This window comes from Sarcophilus harrisii, chromosome 1, assembly GCF_902635505.1.
Source record: "Sarcophilus harrisii chromosome 1, mSarHar1.11, whole genome shotgun sequence".
Taxonomy (NCBI): domain Eukaryota; kingdom Metazoa; phylum Chordata; class Mammalia; order Dasyuromorphia; family Dasyuridae; genus Sarcophilus; species Sarcophilus harrisii.
This window is the reverse complement of record NC_045426.1, coordinates 497,122,609-497,145,021: the sequence shown is the minus strand read 5'-3', so window position 1 is coordinate 497,145,021 and position 22,413 is coordinate 497,122,609. Positions and strand designations below refer to the sequence as shown.

At 34.2% G+C, this 22,413-nt stretch overlaps 1 protein-coding gene across 8 annotated transcripts in view; it reads right to left on the bottom strand.

Moving 5' to 3' along the window:
* SMCHD1 (structural maintenance of chromosomes flexible hinge domain containing 1) overlaps positions 1-22,119 on the bottom strand; it is a 222,882-nt gene extending 200,763 nt beyond the window's left edge. For 7 of the 8 annotated variants that reach the window (XR_004230979.1, XM_031946585.1, XM_031946581.1 and 4 more), the window contains exons 1-4: positions 21,840-22,034; positions 8,293-8,368; positions 7,737-7,898; positions 84-166 (exon numbers count right to left, since the gene is read on the bottom strand). Coding sequence is in view for 7 of the 8 variants with exons in the window: in XM_031946585.1 (XP_031802445.1) it covers positions 84-166; positions 7,737-7,898; positions 8,293-8,368; positions 21,840-22,034 (516 nt within the window). In the remaining variant the exon portion in view is untranslated. Of the gene's footprint in view, positions 1-83; positions 167-7,736; positions 7,899-8,292; positions 8,369-21,839 lie in introns of all 8 variants that reach the window. The other variant, XM_031946579.1, reaches the window with a different exon arrangement.
* Positions 22,120-22,413: the final 294 nt, after the last annotated feature.

Below are 22,413 nucleotides of genomic sequence, written 5' to 3'. Positions count from 1 at the left end.
AATATTCAAAAAGAAAAGAAAATATAAATACATACAAACTTAAATCTCAAAAATATACCATCAACTCTAGACAACAATCTTACCAATTTGATGTGAATACTTCGAATACCAGTATTACGTGATGTAGCAGAGAGTGAGTTGTCAATCAATTCTGCAAGGGCAAATGCTAGAAAATAGCAAGAAAATAATTATAGCACCATTTTTCAACTCCAGTATGTTTTAAGTAAAGAGCCCCAATGACTCCAAAAACATGAAATGAGAATTTCTACCTCTTAACTTTAAAAGCTTCAAAAGGTATTTAGGGGAAATTCAATACTATAATTTAATTCCAATCTACAAAGAAAAAATTTCTTAATATACTCAATGTCAGTAAGACAATTTTACAAATATATACACTTTCCATCTACATCCAGATTATCCCTAGTAGACTAAATTCCTAAAATACTCAAAATGTTAAAGTCACCCAAAAAGTAGTCCTTTTCAAATTCAATATGCCTTTAACAAAAGAGCAATGGCTCTTTAGGTACATTAAAAGAAAAAAAATTTAAGAAAAGTTTCCTACAGCCTTATTAGTGTTAGGAAATGATATTAAGATAATGTTAAGAAATGATGAATATGGATACAGACAAGTATGGAAATTTATATACTAACTGATACAAAGTAAGAAAAACAACAAAAAAATATATACACAAGAATTACAACAATGAAAAACAGTAAACAAAAAAAAGAAATGTGAATGCTGTGTGATTATATAGTAAAACTTGGTCCCAAAGATGAGAATAAATCATTTTTTCTGCAAAGACAGGAGACAATGACTATGAAACATCATTTATGATGTTCAACTTGATTGATACGTTGGTTAATTCTGATGAATGCTCTTTCTTTTTTTTCTTTCTGTATTATTTTTATGTGATATCTATTGATATATATATATTCCTTTCATATTTCTTATATAACTGTTAGCTCTAAGAGTGAAAAGGGAAAACATTGAGAAATGTAAGTGACATAAAAACAAAAACCAAACATTTGAATAAAAATATTTTTAAAGGACTGATCTGAAATTTAAAGCTAAACAAGATTTAATATTTCATGAATACTTTATAATTCTTTATCAATAATTTCAATGAAATAGAATTCTTTCCAAAGGAAGAAATCACAAACCATCTATGCTTTCTCAATTTTTAAAATTTATTTCCATGTTCTAAATCATCCATAAAATCAATATCCTGAGTCTTCCTCTAAATCTATTAGAAGTCAGAAGAATGAAGAACTTGGGTTGTCCATCTGTTAGCTCACTAATCTCAATAAATGTCTATAATATCTTTTATCTTCTTTGTTATGGTATCTTTTAAGTGATTTTCTAGACTAACCTTTTCTTATAGTAGTAACACAGTTGTATAGTTACACCCATGGAGAGACTCTGAAACATCAATTTCCAAAGAATGAAAATTATCGGAGATCCAAAGGACAATGAAGATTGAATAAACGAACTAAATATCTAAAATATAAATACTGTCTCCACCATGAGCTTATCACCTAAATTTTCCCAAGTTCAGTTTTTACTATAAGATGACAGGTCTTCTTAACCATAATACTTCTTAGGGCCTTCTAACCTACAAAGTTCTACAATTCTATAAGAGAGATAGTTAAGTGAAGATAAATGTCCTAGGAAAATTAGCTGAAGCTAGAACTGGGAATATAGCCTGGAATATATATTTTTTAAATAATAGCTTTTTATTTTCAAAATATATGCAAAGAAAGTTTTTTAACATTCACCTTTGCAAAATCTTGTGCTCCAAATTTTTCTTCCTCCTTTCCCCCACCCCCTTCTCCTAAACAGCAAGCAATCCAATATGTTAAACATGCATATTTCTTCTATACATATTTCCATAATTATTATGCGCACAAGAAAAATCAAATCAAAAAGGAAAATGAGAAAAAACAAAAAGCAAGCAACAACAACAAAAGGTAAAAATACTATGTTGTGATCCACATTCAATCCCCTTTTTCTGGATGCAAATGGCTCTCTCCCTCACAAATCTATTGGAATTGACCTGAATTATCTCACTGTTCAAGAGAGCCATGTCCATCAGAATTGATCATTGTATAATCTTCTTGTTGCCATGTACAAGGATCTCTGGTTCTGCTCACTTCACTCAGCATCAGTTCATGCAAGAATCTCCGGACCTCTCTGAAATCATCCTGCTGATCTTTCTTAAAGAACAATAATATTCCATAACATTCATATATCATAACTTAGCCAGCCAACTGATAGGCATCTATTCAGTTTACAATTTCTTATCACCACAAAAAGAGATGCTACAAATATTTTTGCACACGTGGGTCCTTCTATCTTTTTTATAATCTCTTTGGGATACAGGCCCAGTAGAAACACTGCTGGATAAAACGGTATGCACAGTTTGATAGCCCTTGGGTATATTTCCAAATTGCTCGTGGAATAGATTTTAATAAGCTGCTTTCAAGTATATGGACACCAGAAGATGGATTAACAATGCTCTATTTTGTCTCCAGAAGAATAAGGAACACACAAAAGTCTAAAAGAATTAAATCTAAGCTTGATGGCAGAAAAATGTCAAAAAAATTTTATCTATACAAAACTGAAGTTGGAAGACTAGAGTTCAAGCAGATGTAGATTAACATAGGTGGAACAGCGATTCCCATCTGTATATGGATTGGACTAAATGGTCTCTATAGTCCTTTCCAACTAGAATATTCTATGATTCTGATGGTGGAAATAGGAAGTCTTTGTAAGTTTACATACATTGATTTATATTACTAGTATTACTGCATTAACATAGTATGTTTAAATTCAACAAGTATTTACTTAGTACTTGTTATGAGGTTTGTCAAAATTTAAGTTTGAATGGTTAATTATACTATGGATATTATAATAATTTTGTTTCTTGGGGATACATATACATATGTACATGCAAAAACACACACACAGACACACGTCGTTATGACATCAAAAAGATTGTTCCATATGGCAAAAGTTTAAATCTTTTAGAAAAATTTACAGTAAAATAGCGAATTGTTCAAAAACTTTTATTAAGTATTACCTAATAAAATGATAAGTCTAAAAATAGTAAACGTTGAAAGAATTCGAGGAAGACAGGAACATTTATGCATTACTGATAGAGATGTGAAGTGGTACTATTGTTTGGGAAAATGTCACTAATAAAAATGTGATTAAACCTTCTGACCCAGCAATATCATTACAGGTATAGAGATAAGGAAATATATAACATATACAGAAAATATCTATAGCAACACCTTTATACTATAGTCTCCACCCCAAAAAATTTAAACTACAATGATATGACAAAACATTAGTTTTGCCAAATATGCATATGTGTGGGTGTATACATTTATATCTTTTAGTAGTGTACATATACACTGTTTTCTCTTTTAAATCTTCATACTATATTTACAGTAGTAGAAATATCTCTACAAATTTTTCTGCTTACATTCTCACATAATTAACCAAATGTAATAATGATCTAAAGCATTATCTAAAATCTGTAATGCTTTAAAACACTGTTTGCTGTTCTTACAGCATTTATCCAAAGGCAGGATAAAATGAAAAACAGTCCTCAAAAACTGCTTTAATAACCTGTGCTTTCTTAACTGACTGCCAAAGAATTAAAAGTAATCAATGGTTGTGTCTCTCACAGCAAAAGAATTTTTAAGCCAATAAGCAAGCATGGTTTTAACTGAAAATCTCCTTGTATATTAACCTCACAATAAATGTCCTAGGTTATACTCAAACACTTTAAATTAAGGCTGAGTTCTTTACATTCTTAGAAATATAAATTCTGGCAGGCATCCTTTTTCACATCCAACGTTCACAAGGATCTACTCTTTCACAGTAGATGTCTGAAGCTAAGGGTTGGGTGGTTTTGTCTGCTTTTTAGCTACAGGCTCTTCTTAGATTTTTATCTTCTATGAATTTATAACCATCTCTCCTATCACAGTTCATTCTATACTGTAGCTACTTTTTACGGTTATACAGGTGGGTAAACAGTTGTAATGTCTCCCCCACTCCCCCACCATCCCTTTCTATGAGATTTTTTGGAGTCCAAAGAAACTATTGTTTAGTCCTATATCCCCAACACCTGTTATTTGTTAAGTTAATTTTTTGACCCAAATCTAAGATTTTACATCTATCAACAATGACTTAAGTTTAATATCCTACCTTATTAAGAGGATCTAGACTATAATGCATCATGCTATAGCTATCACTCCCAGGTTTGTGTCATCTGAAAATTTGAGAGACACGTTTTTTTAAAAAACATTAGATTAGGTTTTATTGGTGTTTTTTTTATATCACCATTACTTCCAGTGACTCCACAAAAGTACTCTGCACCAGCCTGGCAAAGGAGTCCATGGACAAGAAGTAAAGAATACTCAGGTTATGATCCAACCAATCTAGAGAGCAATTTAGAACTCTACACAAAAGGCATAAAACTGTGCATATTCTTCGAACCAGCAATACCACACTACTAGGTGTATATCTCTCTAGGATATAAAAAAAAGAAAAGGACTCACATGTACAAAAATATTTGTAGCAGTTCTATTTTGTTGTGGTAAGGAATTGGAAATGGAGGGAATGCGTCCATCAATCAGGCTAAACAATTTGTGGAATATAAATGTATTGGGATATTATTGTTCTATAAGAAATGATGAGCATACGGATTTCAGAAAAACTGACTTACATCAAAATCAACTGTGATAGACTTGGCTCTTCTCAACAATGAAGTGATCCAAGACAATTCCAACAGACTTGTAATGGAAAATGCCATCCATATCCAGAGAAAGATCTATGGAGACTGAATACAGATCAATACATATTATTTTTACTTTTTTTGTTTTTTCCTTCTTGTGGTTATTTTCCCCTTTGTTCTAATTTTTCTTTCACAACATGACTAATAGGGAAATTTGTACATAGAGGCAGCTGAGTGGCACAGTTGATGGAGTACCAACCCTGAAGTTAGGAGGACCCGAGTTCAAATGTGGCCTCAGACATTTAACACTTCCTAGCTGTGTGACCCTGGGCAAGCCACTTAACTCCAGTTGCAAGTCACTTAACCCCAATTGCCTCAGCAAAAAAAAAAAAAAAAAAAAAAAAATTATATATAGAAAAAAAATATATGTAGATATATATATATACAAAAATTGTACATACCTACATATATATGTACAATTTTTTTTTGAAAAAAATTTTTATCAAATTACTTATTGTCTTAGGGAGAGAAAGAAGGGTGTGAGAAAAATTTGGAACTCAAAATCTTACAAAAACCTATGTTGAAAATTCTCTTTATATATAATTGGGGAAAAAAATAAGATACAATTGAGTGGAAAAAAAGAATACTCATTTTAGACCAATATCTTATACCATATGCCATCCTGAAAAAACCCTAAAAATAGACATAATTTTAAGAGAGTATCATATCAGATACCTTTCATTGGTATCACAAGGGATGTATTCATAACCAAACCAGGAATTAGACAATGGATAGTTCTAATTATATGAAATTTAAAAGCTATTACATGAATAAAAGAGAAGCACTAAGGGAGAAAAAAAATCTTCATATTAGTAATCTTTAAAAATGGTTTAGGTTGTGTACATCCTTTGGTCCAGCAGTACCTCTACTGGATCTATATCCCAAAGAGATCACAAAAGAGGGAAAAAAATCCACATGTGCAAAAATGTTTGTGGCAGTCCTTTTTGTAGTGGAAAGGAACTAGAAATTGAGTGTATGCCCATCAATCATAAATGTAATGGAACATTATTGTTCTATAAGTAATGATCAGCAGGATGATTTTAGAGAACTGGAGAGACATGAACTGATGCCGAATGAAGTGAGTAGAACCAAGAGAACATTGTACATAGCAACCACAAGATTATGTGATGATCAATTGTGTTGGACTTGGCTCTTTTCAACATTGAGGTGATTCAGACCAGTTGCAATAAACTTGTGATGGAGAGAGCTATGTGCACCCAAAGAGAGGACTGACTGTGAAAACTAAATGTGGATCACAAAATAGTATTTTCATCTTTTTTGTTATTGTTTGCTTGTTTTTTTTTCCTTTACTTTATATCTAATACATTATGCAGTACTGATGAAAATTATTCTAGAAACAAACTGTGCATACCCTTTGATCCAGCAATGTTATTACTGGGCTTATATCCCAAAGAGATCTTAAAGGAGGGAGAGGGACCCACATGTGCAAAATGTTTGTATTAGCCCTTTTTGTAGTGGCAAGAAACTGGAAACTGAGTGGAAGCCCATCAAGTGGAGAATGGCTGAATAAATTATGGTATATGAATATTATGAAATATTATTGTTCTGTAAGAAATGACCAGCAGGATGATTTCAGAGAGGCCCAGAGAGACTTGAACTGATGCTAAATGAAATAAGCAGAACCAGGAGATCATTGTACACGGCAACAATAAGACTATACAATGATCAATTCTGATGGACATGGCTCTCTTCAACAATGAGATGATTTAAACCAGTTCCAATTGTTCAGTGATGAAGAGAACCATCTACACCCAGAGAGAAGACTGTAGGAAGTGAGTTTGGACCACAATATAGTATTTTCACTCATTCTGTTGTTGTTTGCTTGCATTTTGTTTTCTTTCTCAGGTTTTTTTTTTTTCTTCTTGATCCGATTTTTTCTTGTGCAAAATAACTGTATAAATATGTATACATACATTGGATTTAACATATATTTTAAGATATCTGAAGTTCTTTTTTTTTTTTTTTTTTTTTTTGCTGAGGCAATTGGGGTTAAATGATTTGCCCCGGGTCACATAGCTAAGACGTCTGAGACCAGATTTGAACTCGGGTTGAACTTCAGGGCTAGTCTACTGTGCCACCTAGTTGCCCCTATTTTAACATATTTAACATGTATTGGACTACCTGACATCTAGGAGAGAGGGGAAGGAGGGCAAAATTTGGAAGGTTTTGCAAGGGTCAATGTTGAAAAATTATCCATGCATATGTTTTGTAAATAAAAAGTTTTATTAAAAAAAAAATTTATTCTGGAAAGCAGTTGGAAATTAAACAAAAAGAGTGATTAAAGATCCACATTCTTTTACCCAGCTATTCCATTGCTAGATATATGTCCTACCTAAGAAGGTCAGTGACCAGAAAAAAAAAAAAAAACTGACCTCATATACCATAATATATTATAACAGAGGGCCATCAGGCTAATGAAGTAAATAAAGACTCTTAAATTCAATCACAAAAGGAACAACTGAAGGAACTAGGGGTGATATTTAGCCTAGGGAAGAAACTTCTTACCAAAAAAATCACAAGAGAAACTTTAAAAGTTACATGGTGAATTTACTATATATATTTAGAGAAAAAAAAAAAAAAGAGATTCTAAATAGCAAAAGTTTGAGATTCAAAAAGTAATCCTCTCCTGGTCTTCTATAACACAAATGGAAATGCTTGTTTTTCTTTGGTGTTTAAGTTTGAAATAAAAATAAAATAAGATTGAAATATTAAATGTTTTCTGTTAAAATTCTTTTAGAGACAACTTAAGTGTAAATCATAACAGTTGAGCACATTAATTTTTTAAATTAAAACAGAAAAGTAATTTGTAGAAACTGAAAAAGTGTCAGCAGACAAGACTGGGTTATAGGAAAAAGAAAGGTGGAAATAAAAAAAAAAAAAATCCCATTTAGAGTGAACTAGAATACTTACGTAAAGGATTTTGCCCTTCACTGGCATAATATTCATACATGCCACTTTTAACCAATGTGTCATAGTGTGGTAAAAAGTCAATTCGTTCCTTTGTTGCAGAAAGTAATAATTGATTGACTGACTGAAGTAAGTATAGAGTGACCCCATCTTGAACATTTTCATCTATAACCAAAAAGCAAAATTTAAAATGCATTAACTAACATTTACAAAAATCATGTTAAAACTGAACTTCCCAACACTTTTCAAAAATTTTATACCACAGTTTAATTATCTATGAAACACAAAAGTTAAGCTTTCTCCCCAATTTATACATACACTGTGATACATGCTAAGATTGTATGACTTTGTATTCAAAGCTAATAATTATTTTTAAATTCTGATTTTTTAAATTATCATAACAAAAACAGGGGAAAAAGTAAAATCTAGGAACAGGGGCAATAATCACATTATAAAGGCCCAAACACTATATATTTATCACTATTTAATACATAATTTTATTCCCTTTCATATATTTTAACATGCTAAATATAAAAGCATGAATAAGAATATTACTTACTGAAGTTATCATCAGTAATTTCTTTTCTATTTGTTGTTGTAATAACAAACTTCTCTCCAGCTGAAATCCCAAGTGCCTAGCAAAAGGGAAAAACAAGTCACTTATATATGATGATAAATTTAAATTCATGGAAAAATAGAGAAGTGAACAATATGCTTACTTGACCTCAATTTATTTATATAAACAATCTTATGCAAATTGAGCTTTTGCACATGAGATCTATGCTTTATGTCTCAGTGACTAACAAGTAAAAAGACTAGTCTTGCAAAGCTTTGTGATTAAGTATTCAGCAACTATTAGCCTTGGAAGTAGTCTTCCAGAAACTGTAACAAACAAGAGATCTGTACTATTATGTGAAGTCACCAAAAAGGAGTGACAAACATTTGGAAAGAAAGCCTATGGTGTAATAAAATAATGATTAGAAATTTTTAGTGCAAATATTTTTGAAAGCATAAAAGGTTAGTTCAACAAAGGACTAAAGGGTTTCAAAAATCTGAAGACTTCAAGTTCAAATTCAAACTTCACTATTTACTTACCTACATGACTTTCCAAGTCCCCTACAATATTTTTATTTCTTTGTTTACCTCTAAAATATGGAAGGTGGCCTAAAAATGATCTCTAAATTCCCTTCCAGCTCTAAATATATTAACATGGAATATCTCTAATATATTTATTTATAATGATATACAAAGACAATTCTCTACCTCTTCAGATTTGATTCAAATAGATGTGAAAATGAATGAATTAAATCTGAAAAACCTGTTTGGAAATAAAAACTTGGATAAAACATGAATTTATAAAACGAAATTTTAATACTGAATGGAAACATTTAATAATGAATGAATGGAATGACTAGATTTAAAGTCTTTCAAAGGAAGCAGGACAAAATTAATACATTTTTATAGAAAACAATAATAAGTTAGGACATTGTCATTTCTGGTATAACCCAGAAATAAAATAACATAAAATCTTCAACATTCCCCTAAAACTAAAATATCATGCATGTCAAAATACAATAATATAATGTTATCTTTCTGTGATATCGACTGTTCATAATCACTGACAGAATTCATTTCAACAATCAGATCTTAAATTCAGAAATTCTAAACTGTTCGAAATTTCCATAAAACGTAGGTAAAATAGGATTCAATAATTAGTATCTTCAATAAAACATTTCAGTTTAGTGTTCTTAATGGCCAACAATTTGACCAAAAATGTTCTACCTAGTTCATCCACCTTAATCAAAACTAGTTTGAGGAGTTCTTTGGATTACTAAAAATTAATGCCATATCCAAAAGTAAAATGATTTGCTTTGACTCTACGTTCAAAAAATAATGCTGTAACTTCTGAAGACAACTACAAAAGGAATTCCATTAAAGACAACATCCTGTGAATACAGAGAGGATTGGCAAGACTTGCATGAACTGATGCTAAGTGAAATGAGCAGAACCAGGAGATCATTATATACCTCAACAACGATACTGTATGAGGATGTATTCTGATGGAAGTGGATTTCTTCAACAAAGAGATCTAACTCAGTTTCAATTGATCAAGGATGGACAGAAGCAACTACACCCAAAGAAAGAACATTGGGAAATGAATGTAAACTGCTTGCATTTTTGTTTTTCTTCCCGGGTTATTTATACCTTCTGAATCCAATTCTCCCTGTGCAACAAGAGAACTGTTCGGTTCTGCACACATATATTGTATCTAGGATATACTGTAACCTATTTAACATGTATAGGACTACTTGCCATCTGGGGGAGCGGGTGGAAGGAGGGAGGGGAAAAATCAGAACAGAAGTGAGTGCAAGAGATAATGTTGTAAAAAATTACCCTGGCATGGGTTCTGTCAATAAAAAGTTATTTTTAAAAAATGATTAAAAACAAAACAAAAAAGACAACATCCTGGCAGAAGCAAATAAAATAGCCATTTCTATACTGACACATATACTCTGGGTATTTTCTCTATCCTCTTCCTAACTGGAACCCTAGACTATGGCCCTGGGGCACTGCATTTTCCAACCCTGTGGCCAAGTATCTTCTCCCACACACATAGTTTCTGTTATCCAGGTCCCCATTACTGTCTTCTAGGTATTAGGATGTAACCTAGAATACTTGGGACAATCTTTTTCGGCTTGGCTTAACACAATGCTGGCAAATAGTTAAGGATATCTACTAGTTTAAATTTCAATTCTTTAAACTTCAAACAAGTGTTAAATTGACCTAAGGTGTTGAAGATAGTGCTGATGACAATCATATGAATGCTAGTATGGTTGGGCAAAGAAATTTAAACTAATTTGTAACAAATCTTGCACATAGCAGAAGCCTACAGCTAACAATTAAATATTTTAAGTAGAAGTAATTTTAGTACTGTGAGTATATGCCTTCCATCAAGGAAGATCAGTCCCACATTAACAGTTTACAGTTCTTGTGACCAAAAATTAAAATGTCCTAGTGACTAAACCTCAATGACTTGTGAACTGATACACAAATTGCTTAATTGCCCAAGTCATTTTACCTGATGATTAAATATAAGACCTAGGTTCAAGCAAGGTCAGAGATAGGAGCTTAACCTTGGGCCAGCAGATATCAATCAGGTCTACATGTGAAACTTTTTTTTTTTTTGAGAAGCTAGAGAACCTGACAAAAGCTTCAGTTACAACTATAATATATTGGGGAACCATTTTATGGTTGAACAAATTAAAATAATGAATATCAACTTGAAAATAACACAGTCATATCAATCATGTCTCTTTTTAATAAATTCTGGTTGCTCTCTATTCCCTCAAGTATCAAACATAAAATTATTTCGTTTGGCACCCCATCCCTAAGAACTTACTACCCCCTTGCTGTCTAAGTGAGTCAATTGCAAAGTGTTGCCCTGCTGCAGTGAAATTCCAGATAAGATTACATAATATAAATTTCTTACAGACTCAATAGAGTTTTGTGATTTTCATTCAGAAACACATGTAGAAGAGTAAAGACAATGAATGAATGATAAGAGTAACCCAAGGCTGGGGAGCTTGTCAGAGTAAGACTGATGACATGATAAGGAAGTATTTTGGCAACAAAAAAGAATATTGAGAATTGAACTGGGTCACCAATAAGCTAAGTAAGATGGGAAACTTTAGGGAGGGTGCAGCCAGTTTAAAGGTTATGGGAAAGAACTGAGGGGTCAAGGGGCTGGAGGTCTTGTTAAGGATGGAAAATGAGTTAGACATGACAAGGCAGAAAGAAAAGTTGAATGACAAAAGATTATGACCAGATAAAAGAATTTTATAAACAGAGAAGTAGAACAATTCTAGGTAATAAAGGTTATGACAATCTGTACCTGGTAAAGTAAGAGTGAAGGTCAAGAAAATGAGTGAACAGGAACTGGGAAATTATGTTTGAAAAAGACTATCAATATGCATGTCAAAACCCTTTTGAAAGAAGGCAGAGTTTGGGAGTTATAAAAGATCCAGAACTAGGTATTTAGTGCATAGAGGAAGGAAGAGTATCCTACAGATAAGAAGATACAAAAGTTACCAGAATCTTAATTGGATGATACATAGTGAATAAACCTCAAAGAAATTGCTGAGTGATAGAGGGAGAGAGAGAGGGAGGGAGGGAGAGAGAGAGGGAGAGAGAGAGAGAGAGAGAGACAGACAGACAGACAGACAGACAGACAGACACTGGAAGTAGCAAGAAGGGGCAAAGATTATTCAGACTTAACACCAGAACCAAAGAGTTGGGGTAGAAATGAAAATGAACCCAGATTGACAAACCAAGGATATATTGTCATCAGGAGGGAGGCCTATATCCCAAAGAGATCTTAAAGGAGGTAAAGGGACCCAATGTGCAAAAATGTTTGTAGCAGCCCTTTTTGTAGTGGCAAAAAAACTGGAAAACTGAGTGAATGCCCATCAGTTGGTAAATAAGTTATGGTATTTGAATGTTATGGAATATTATTGTTCTATAAGAAATGACCATCAGCAATAAACTGTGATTAGTGTTTATGACAGAATATTATCGTTCTATGGGAAATAATGAGCAGGATGCTCTCAGGAAGAAAAAAAAAAAAACCAAAGTCCTCTATGAACTCAAGCAAAGTGAAATGTAATGTATACAAAGTAATAGCAATATCTCAGGATGACCAGCTGCAAATGACATTGCTATTCTCAGTAGTACTCTAAAGGACTTATGATGAAAAATCTTATCTATATCCAGAGAAGAAACTGAGTGTGTCTATATAAAAACTGAAGCATTCTCTCTTTTTTTTTTTAATTCAATTTTTCATGAGGTTTTTTTATTTCATTAGGATAGGAGATCTACGTTTTTCCCACAACGGCTTTTAAGGAAATGTTTTGCTTCACACTTCACAAATGGTTTCTTAACTGTGCGTGGGGATAAGGAAGAAAACCCAGAACTCAAAAATTTTAGAAACATGTAAAAAATTTTTTTCTTTATTTTGAATGTAACTGGGAAAAAATATAAAATAAATAAAACAAAACCAAGAAATGATAAGCAGGCTAATTTCAGAAAAGCCTGGAAAGACTTACATGAACTGATGCTAAGTGAAGTGAGTAGAACCAAGAGAACATTGCACACAGTAACAAGATGATTATGTGATGATCAACTGTGATGGACTTGGCCCTCTTCAACACTGAGGTGATTCAGGCCAGTTGCAATAAACTTGTGATGGAAAGTACCATTCCCATCCAGAGAGAGAAATATGGAAGCTAAATGTGGATCAAAATATAGTATTTTCACCTCTTTTGTTGCTGTTGTTGTTTGTGTGTTTGCTTGTTTTTATCACTTTTAACCTGATTTTTCTTGGGAAGCATGATGAATATGGAAATATTTAACCTATGTCGAATTGCTTGCCTTCTTGGGGGGAGGAGGGAAGGAAGGGAGAAAAATTTGGAACACTAGGTTTTGTAAAGGTTAATATTGAAAACTATCTTTGCCCATTTTTGAAAAGAAACAAAATATAAAGAAAATATAAAATATTTTTATTAAAGAAAATGTAAAATATATAAAAAATAAAAATAAAGAAAAAAAACAAAACCAAAAATAAACACTTGTTGAAAGAACATATATCCACATTAATCAAAAGAAGCATGAAGTAAATTTGTTTTGACCCATTTTAATGGTTTTTTTCACATCTTAGAAAAATGCCTCAATAAGATAGACCTCTGCATTGTTATCAAGTTAACAAAGAACAGTCTCAGTAATAAGTTATAAGCCAGTACTTTCTTTTTCATCTGACCCCTACTAAATTATTTCTCATCTAATAGCACATTTTTCTTCTCAAAAAGAACTAGAAATTTAAGGTTGTACTCAACTGGGGAATGCTTGAACAAATTACGATATTTGACATGTAAGTACTATTGTACCACATTTTAAAGTGATAAGAGAGAGATTCATGGAAACTTAGGAACACTTAAATAAAATGGTGAGTGCAATAAAGCAGAACCAGGAGAATAACTTACAGTTTAACAGAGAAAAACTGGAGGCAGAGCCAAGATAGTACAGTAGCAGAAAGTACTATCTGAGCTCTTTCCAACTTCTCCACAAAGATTTAGAAACTCAATCCAAGAGCAAGCCTAAAGATGTTGTTCAAACCCAAACCCCCAGGTCAGGTTCAGAAAACAAGATAAACAATTAGATTCTATTCTGAAACATGCTACTCTGGGAGCATTGAAAGTTTTCAGGTCCTTAGGCTGAACCATTATAGAGATCCTGTGATAATACAGCACTCACTACCTAAAAAAGGAAAAGATAGGTCCCCAAAACCACAAACTCAGCCAAGAAACTCCCTCCAGAAGTGCACAGGGAACAGTCCTAACATCAAATCTGAAGCTGGGAAGTGGGCTGAAAGAACAAGCAAAGAAAAAAAAATTTCTACCATAAGAAACCATTAGAACAAACACTTAAGACACAAACCTACCAGTAAAAGAATCCAAAATGTTTTGGGGTTTTTTTTTGGTTTATTTTTTTTTTTATGAGGAGGCAATTGGGGTTAAGTAACTTGCCCAGGGTCACATAGCTAATAAGTTTATCTGAGGCCCAATTTGAACTCAGGTGCATCTGACTTTAGAACTGATACTCTATTTACTGTACCATCTAGCTGTCCTAACTCCAAAACATTTACAAGCAAAGATGATAGTAAAACGTACCTTGAGCAGAAATTCAATTAAAATTCAACTAGTTTTTTAAAGTTAAAAATATTTACATAAGAACTAGAAGGAAAATTGTCAAAGAAATGAAAGCCATGGAAAAAAAGAATTGAAAGTGTAATATCTAAATTGGAATAGTAAGTACAATACAAATCTTTCCACATATACTTTTATCCCACACCTCCCCAAAATTGGAATGAGCCAAATAAAAGCTAATAATTCCCTGACACAACAAGAAATATTAAAACACTCAAAAGACTGAAAAAATATTTGAAAATGTAAGATATATCTATCTCAGCAAAAACAAATGACCTGATATATGAATGTTATGGAATATTATTGTTCTGTAAGAAACGATTAGCAGGATGATTTCAGAGAGGCCTGGAGAGGCTTACATGAATTGATGCTAAGTGAAATGAGCAGAACCAGGAGATCATTATACACAACAACAAGGAGAATAAATATAAATAAATATACGATGATCAATTCTGATGGACATGGCTCTCTTCAACAATGAGATGATTCAAACCAGTTCCAACAATCAACACACAGGGAGAGGACTATGGGAACTGAGCGTAGACCACAACATAGCATTTTCACTCTGTTTTTTGCTTGCATTTTTGTTTTCCTTGTCAGATTTTTTTTTCTTTCTAGATGCGATTTTTCTTGTGCAGCAAGGTACTATAAATATGTATACATATTTGGGATTTAACATATAATTTAATATATTGAACATTTATTGGACTACCTGCCATCTAGGAGAGGGAATGGGGGGAAGGAGGGGAAAAGTTGGAACAGAAGGTTTTGCAAGAGTCAATGTTGAAAAAATTACCCATGCATGTTTTGTAAATAAAAAGCTATTAAAAAAAAAAAAAGACCTGAAAAATAAAATGAGCAGAGAAGAATCACTCAACTAGAAAAAAGCTATGACCAAAAAATGATAAAAAGAAAATTTCTAGATCTCTTATAGCCAGAAGACCCTCTCCCTCAAAAAAAAAAAAAAAAAAAAAAGCTATTAAATTGTGCATATTCTTTTGGCCCAGCAAAATCCCTTACAATGGAGACATCAAAGAATGGAAAAGGCCATATAAGTACAAAAATATTTATAAGTCTTCTTCATAGCAGCAAAAAATTAGCAACTAATAGGATGTCCAATGAATTGGGAGAATGAATTTATGATACACATATGTGATAGACTCCTATTGGGCTATAAGAAGTAATGAAGGGGATAGTTTCAGAAATTATATGCTGATCAACACAATGATCAACTACCATTCCAAAAAACAAATGATAAAACATGTTATTCACACCCTCCAGATAAATAAGTGATGCAGCATATTTTCTTTTTCTTGGACTCATCAATAGGAAAATTTATTTTACACAACCATGCATTGTTTTTTATGGGCTTTGTTTTTCTAGCCTTCTTAATGGGTGGAGAAGGGGGAGAGGAGAGAATTTGGAATTGAAAAAATCTAATTAAAATAAAAACCAAAGATCAAAGAAGAAATAGAATTTATTAGTCACTTCCTGAAAGGAACCCCAAAATATAAATGCCCAGGAACATTATAATTATAATATAGATCTTCTAGGTCAAACAAAAAATACTGCAAGGAGCCAGAAAGGAAGAATTCCAGAACCAAGAAGCCACAATCAGGATCACACAAGATTTAGCAGTCCCCTACACAGGACCAGAGAGCTTAGATTCCAATATTCCAGAAGACAAATAATATATAGTCTTATTACTCAGCAAAACTTAGTATTATCCTATGAAAGGAAAAAGGAAGGGAAAGAAGGGAATTGGAAGAGGACGAGGAAGTAAGGAGGGGGAAAAGAGAAAAAGAAATGGATTTTGTTATTTTTTTTTCTAAATCTGTAAAATAATTTCTTGGGAGTTTGACTGATATGGCAACTAAATAAGTAGATTAATTTGGATAGTATTTGTCATTTTTATTGTATTTGCTCGGCCTACCCATGAGCACTTGATATTTTTCCAATTTATTAGATTTGAGTTTATTTGTGTGGAAAGTGTTTTATAGTTGTGTTCATATAGTTCCTGACTTTTCCTTGGCAGGTAGATTCTTAAATATTTTATATTATCTAGATATATTAAATGGAATTTCTCTTTGTATTTCTTGCTGTTGTACTTCGTTGGTAATATATAAAAATGCTGATGATTTCTGTGGACTTATTTTGTACCCTGCAACTATGCTAAAGTTGCGAATTGTTTCTAGTACATTTTTAGTTGATTCTCTAAGTATACCATCATATCATCTGCAAAGAGTGATAATTGGTTTCCTCATTACCTACTCTAAATCCTTTAATCTCTTTTTCTTCTCTTATAGACAATGCTAACATTTCTAACACAATACTGAATAGTAATGATGATAGTGGACAGCCTTGTTTCACTCCTGATATTACTGGGAATTGTTTTAGTTTGTCCCCATTACATATGATGCTTGCTGATGGTTTTAAATAGATGCTATTGATCATTTTTTTTAAATTTAATTTAATTTTTTTTCATAATTATAACTTTTTATTGACAGAACCCATGCCTGGGTAATTTTTCACAACATTATCCCTTGCACTCACTTCTGTTCTAATTTTGCCCCTCCCTTCTCCTAGCCCCTCCCCTAGATGGCAAGCAGTCCTACACATGCTATATATGTTACAGTATATCCTAGATACAATATATGTGTGCAGAACCAAACAGGTCTCCTTGCTGGAAGAGCTCCAATCTCTGAATTGGATTCAGAAGGTAAAAATAACCCAGGAAGAAAAACAAAAATGCAAACAGTTTACATTCATTTCCCAGTGTTCTTTCTTTGGGTGTAGCTGCTCCTGTACATCAGTGATCAATTGAAACTGAGTGAGATCTCTTTGTTGGAAGAAATCCACTTCCATCAGAATACATCCTCATACAGTATCGCTGTTGAAGTATATAATGATCTCCTGGTTCTGCTCATTTCATTTAGCATCAGTTCATGTAAGTCTCTCCAAGCCTCTGTATTCATCCTGCTGGTCATTTCTTAAAGAACAATAATATTCCATAACATTCATATACCACAATTTACCCAACCATTCTCCAATTGATGGGCATCCATTCATTTTCCAGTTTCTAGCCATTACAAACAGGGATGCTACAAACATTTTGGCACAAACAGGTCCCTTTCCCTTCTTTAGTATCTCTTTGGGGTATAAGACCAGTGCTACTGATCATTTTAAAGAACAGTCCATTTATTCCTATACTCTCTAGTGTTTTTAATAGGAATGAATGCTGGATTTTATCAAATGCTTTTTCTGCATCTATTGAGATAATCAGTTTTTTTATTAGTTTAGTTACTGATACAGTAAATTATGTTAATAGTTTTCCTAAAATTGAACCAGCCTTGCATTTCGGGTATAAATCTTACTTGGTCATAGTGTATTATCCTGAGGATGGCTTTCTGTAATCTCTTTGTTAATATTTTATTTAAGATTTTTGCATCAATATTAATTAGGGAAATTGATCTATAATTTTCTTTCTCTGTTTTCACCCTACCTGGTTTAGTTATCACCACCATATCTGTGTAATAAAAGGAATTTGGTGGGAGTCCTTTTTTCAAATAGTTTATGTAGTTTTGGAATTAATTGTTCTTTAAATGTTTGGCAGAATATTCGCATTCACATGTAAATTTATCTGGCCCTGGAGATTTTTTTTCTTTGAGAGTTGATTAACAGCTTGTTCTATTTTCTTTTTCTAAAATGGGACTATTTCAATAATTTATTTCCTCTTCTGTTATAATGTGGGCAATCTATATTTTTGCAACTATTCCTCCATTTCACTTAGATTATCAAATTTATAGACATATACTTGGGCAAAATAACTTCTAATCATTGATCTAATTACCTCCTCACTGGTGGAAAGTTCTCCCTTTTCATTTTTTGAGACGAAAATTTGATTTTCTTCTTTCCTTTTTCTAGTCAAATTCACTAAAATTTTATCTATTTTGTTGGGTTTTTTTTTCACAAAACCAACTCTTATTTTCTTATTTTCAATTTTATTAATGTCACCTTTTATTTTCAGAATTTCAAATCTGGTATTTAATTGAGGGTTTTTAATTTATTCTTTTTCTAGCTTTTTTAGTTGTAAGCCCAATCCAATTCCTGCTTTCATAATAAAGAGCTTTAAGGTTAATACTCTAGTTTCTTCTTCCCTGAAAACAATTATCATGAGTCAATAGTAAGTATCACCTAACAGCTAAAAACAATCTTGGGCTATATCACTACCTTGGCTGTCATCATTCTAAGGTGGTTCTCACAGAATCCATCATTACCTGCCTGAAGGAACCTTGAACAGTAACCACCAGCCTGCCTCTCTGAAGGGATTTTTTTCCAATCTTGCTCTGGTATCACATAAAAATTTATTGGGCAAAAGAGGGGGTGAATGGGAAAAAAAATTAAGAAACCCTGATGTAGAGGAAGATATCTTGTAAAGAAGATATCTTGAGGAATAAAAGATCTTCTAAAAAGTCTGCAGTATGTTTTTCAACCTCTTCTTTCAATTGAAATCTCTCTCCAAAAATACCAGTGATCTCTTGTCAAATCTAATGGTCTTTCCTTGATCTCATCATTTTTGACCACTCTGAAATCATTAAGATACTACTGATCTTTTATTTCTCAATATTTTGAGTTTTGTTGACATTATCTCTCTTTTCGTTATCCTTCTAGCCATCTGTTTTACAAGTTATATTCCTCTAGATCAGGGTTTCTTTAAAAAAATTTTTCCATTCATCGCCTCTTTTGCCCAATAAATGTTTATGCGACCCCAGATGCAAATATACAAATCATTTACTAATAATAAATCATAATTTTGCAACCCCCACATTCAGTTACAAGACCCTATGTGGGGTCATGGACAATAGTTTAAAAAGCTGGGCTCTATAATCACACCAATTAATCATGAGTGCAATATACATCCCAAAGGATCTGTTAGAACTTATCTTTTCCCTCTATCTCATTTCACTTGTGATCTCATCAACTCCCAAGAATTCAAGAATCATTTCTATGCAAAGAATTCTCAAATCAAGTATATCTAACATTAGTCTCTATACTAAATTCCAGTCCAATGTCACCAATTCGACATCTGGAACTGAATAGGTCATTCAATATTTCAAACTCAACATCTACAAAACAGAATTTAGTATTTTCCCTCCAAAAGATCTCCAGCTTCCTTCTTTACTAATAATCCTCCCAGGCAACTAAGTAGATAACCTAAATACTATCCTTGAGTCTTCTTTCTTACCCCATTATGCCCAAGTAACATTTATATTTCTCCCCATCCTTCTTCTCCTCTCCTCCCTTCCCCTTTCTCCCCCAAGTAACTATTTCAATAACTTTCTAATTGTTCTCTCTGCTTTTCAAGTCTCTCCCTATTCCTGAATTTAGCTGCCAAAATTTTCCTATTTAAAACTTCAATGGATCTCTATTAACTTCTAATGGATTTTCTATAAATTCCTGTTTGGTATAAAGCTTTTTACAATCTAGCCCCTTCCTGGATTTCCAGTCTTTTTACATTTCAATGAACTCTATCATACAACCGGAGTCAAGAAGACCTGAGTTCTTGGCAGCTAGGTGGCGCAGTGCATAGAGTACCAGCCTTAAAGTCAGGAGGACCTAAATTCAAATCTGCCTCACAAACTTAACAATTCCTAGCTGTGTGACCCTGGGCAAGCCACTTAACCCCAATTGCCTCAGAGAAAAAAAAAAAAAAAGACCCGAATTCAAATCTAGCCTGGGTGATCCTGGACAAGTCACAAAACTATTTGCCTCAGTTTCCTCATCTATAAAATGAGCTGAAGAAAAGGATAATAACTGTTGACTAACCTTCCCCAAAACACTTGTAATACTAGAAATTTGGTCAATGTGTGTTCAGTTGCACATGCATGTTTACCTGATGATGAAAAATATAATTTCTACTGACTTAGATGATGTGCATACAACCAAAATTTTATGTGCTACCATTTTGTGGAATTAATATTGTATTTTAAAAAGTGGTGGTGGAAGAACAGCTAATGAAAATAGTGATTATAACAGATTTCTGCAGTAACTGTTTGCCTCATCAGAATTTGTTTCATTGAGCTTAGTAAAATTCCTAAACAATTATAATCCTGCCTAACCTTTCAGAGCCCGATCAAGCAAATGACATTTATTAACATCCAGTCTTGTAATCGTTTCTGATAATACAAACGTGTTTTTGAGAAAAAAAAATTTATGCAAATGAAGCGACAAGAAACTCTAAAATCTAAAAAAGTTTTTTTTATAAAATCAATAAAAGAAAATTGTAAGCTTAAAATTATTCTTAAAGAAACGAAACACGAAACACACAAACTCATCATACTGTTGGGTCGTAGTCATGTGGGGAAACACCTGTATTTTCTATTTTTAAAAAAATCTTATCACAAAACACATACGAGATCAACGTTTTGTTGTATTTTGGGGAGGAAAAGCAGCTGCCAGGGGACATTTTTGGTTTTAATTTTTTGTGAAGCAAAGTCCAAGTTCACAAAATCCAAGCGGGCCACAGATACTTTAAAAAAAAAAAAAAAAAAAAAAAAAAAAGATCTCAAGAAAAGGGCTAGGTTTCAGTTTTTCCTCTATCCCTTCATGTGACCTTTTTGCAAAGTGATGATTCCTCAAGAACTTAGTGAGCCCAGCAAAATGGATAAACTATAGCATCATACAGTAACCCTGTTGCAAACATGCCCATAGAGATTTTGCAACTTCCAAACCGTAAGGAGAAACCCGCCCCCAACAACAACAACAACAACAAAAAAAATCCATGGTTGGGAAGCCAAAGGATACCATCAATACAGCCCTTACTCCCGTTTTTAAAGACAGCATCACCCTTATTTCTGAGTCAAGGCAAAACAACTTCCTCGTGAATCGATGAAAAAGTTGCACACGAATTCGAGAAAAGCCAACTTTTTAAAGTCGGAAACCTCCAGGAAACAACTTTCACAGGCCAGCAGGATGAGGAAGTAAGCCATCCTCCTGTGGCACATTTCTTCTACTTCCCCAACAGTATCAATACATGAAGAAGGTGCAGAGTGCCCGCCACCTCCAAGCCGGGAGACGCGTGCATTTCGCGCGTTGGGGATTAGCGCAAACGTGCTGGGGAGGCAAAAGGGAGACACACAAGAAACCGGGGCCGCGGGTCTCGCAGGTCACCGGCAGGTTCCCTTTCCCAGGCGCGCATTTCCCAGCTCAGACCCGGGGGCGTGTAGAGGGGCAGCTACGGGGTGACAGGTTTATGGCCGGGGCCGGGCCAGGCCAGGCGGCTCGGCCCGCGCAGCCTTGCCCAGCGCCTCATTTGCCCGCCCCGTCCCCTCCTGCGCTCCTTCCTCACCTGACAGACGGCGCCGCGGAAGCTCGAGAAGCCTGCGCCTTCCTCCAAGTGCAGCGCGCGCTCTCCGACCTCCGACTGCTCCTCGCGCCGGTCGAACAGAAAAACGGTGCGGCGGCTGCTCCCGCCGCCTTCGGCCGGCCCGCCGCTGTTGCTGTTGCTACTGCCGCCGCCGCCGCCGCCGCCTGCCGCTGCCATATTTGGGGGGAGGAGACAAGACGGGAGCGCTGGCGACGGCGGCGGCGGCCGCCCCTCTCTGCGGCGCCGCAGCTCTGGCTCCCCTTGCGGCGTCGCTTGTTACAGCTCCGAGGACCGCGGGTGGGGGAAAAGGTGTCCCAACCACTGAGGATCCGCGGCCCTGGCGGCGAAGGCGACGCGACGGCTGCCGATCTTCGGGAAGGAAACGAAGAGGCAGCGGCGGCGAAGGGGCGGGTGAAGATCACCCGGGAACGGATTTAAACGAGTCTCTCCCCCATCTCTTCACGTCACTTCCGCGCCCTCGGCGGTCCTTCGGGGGGAAGGGAACACAGTTATCCGAAAAGAGACGACGGATTTCCAGGGCCTTCCCACCGCCGAA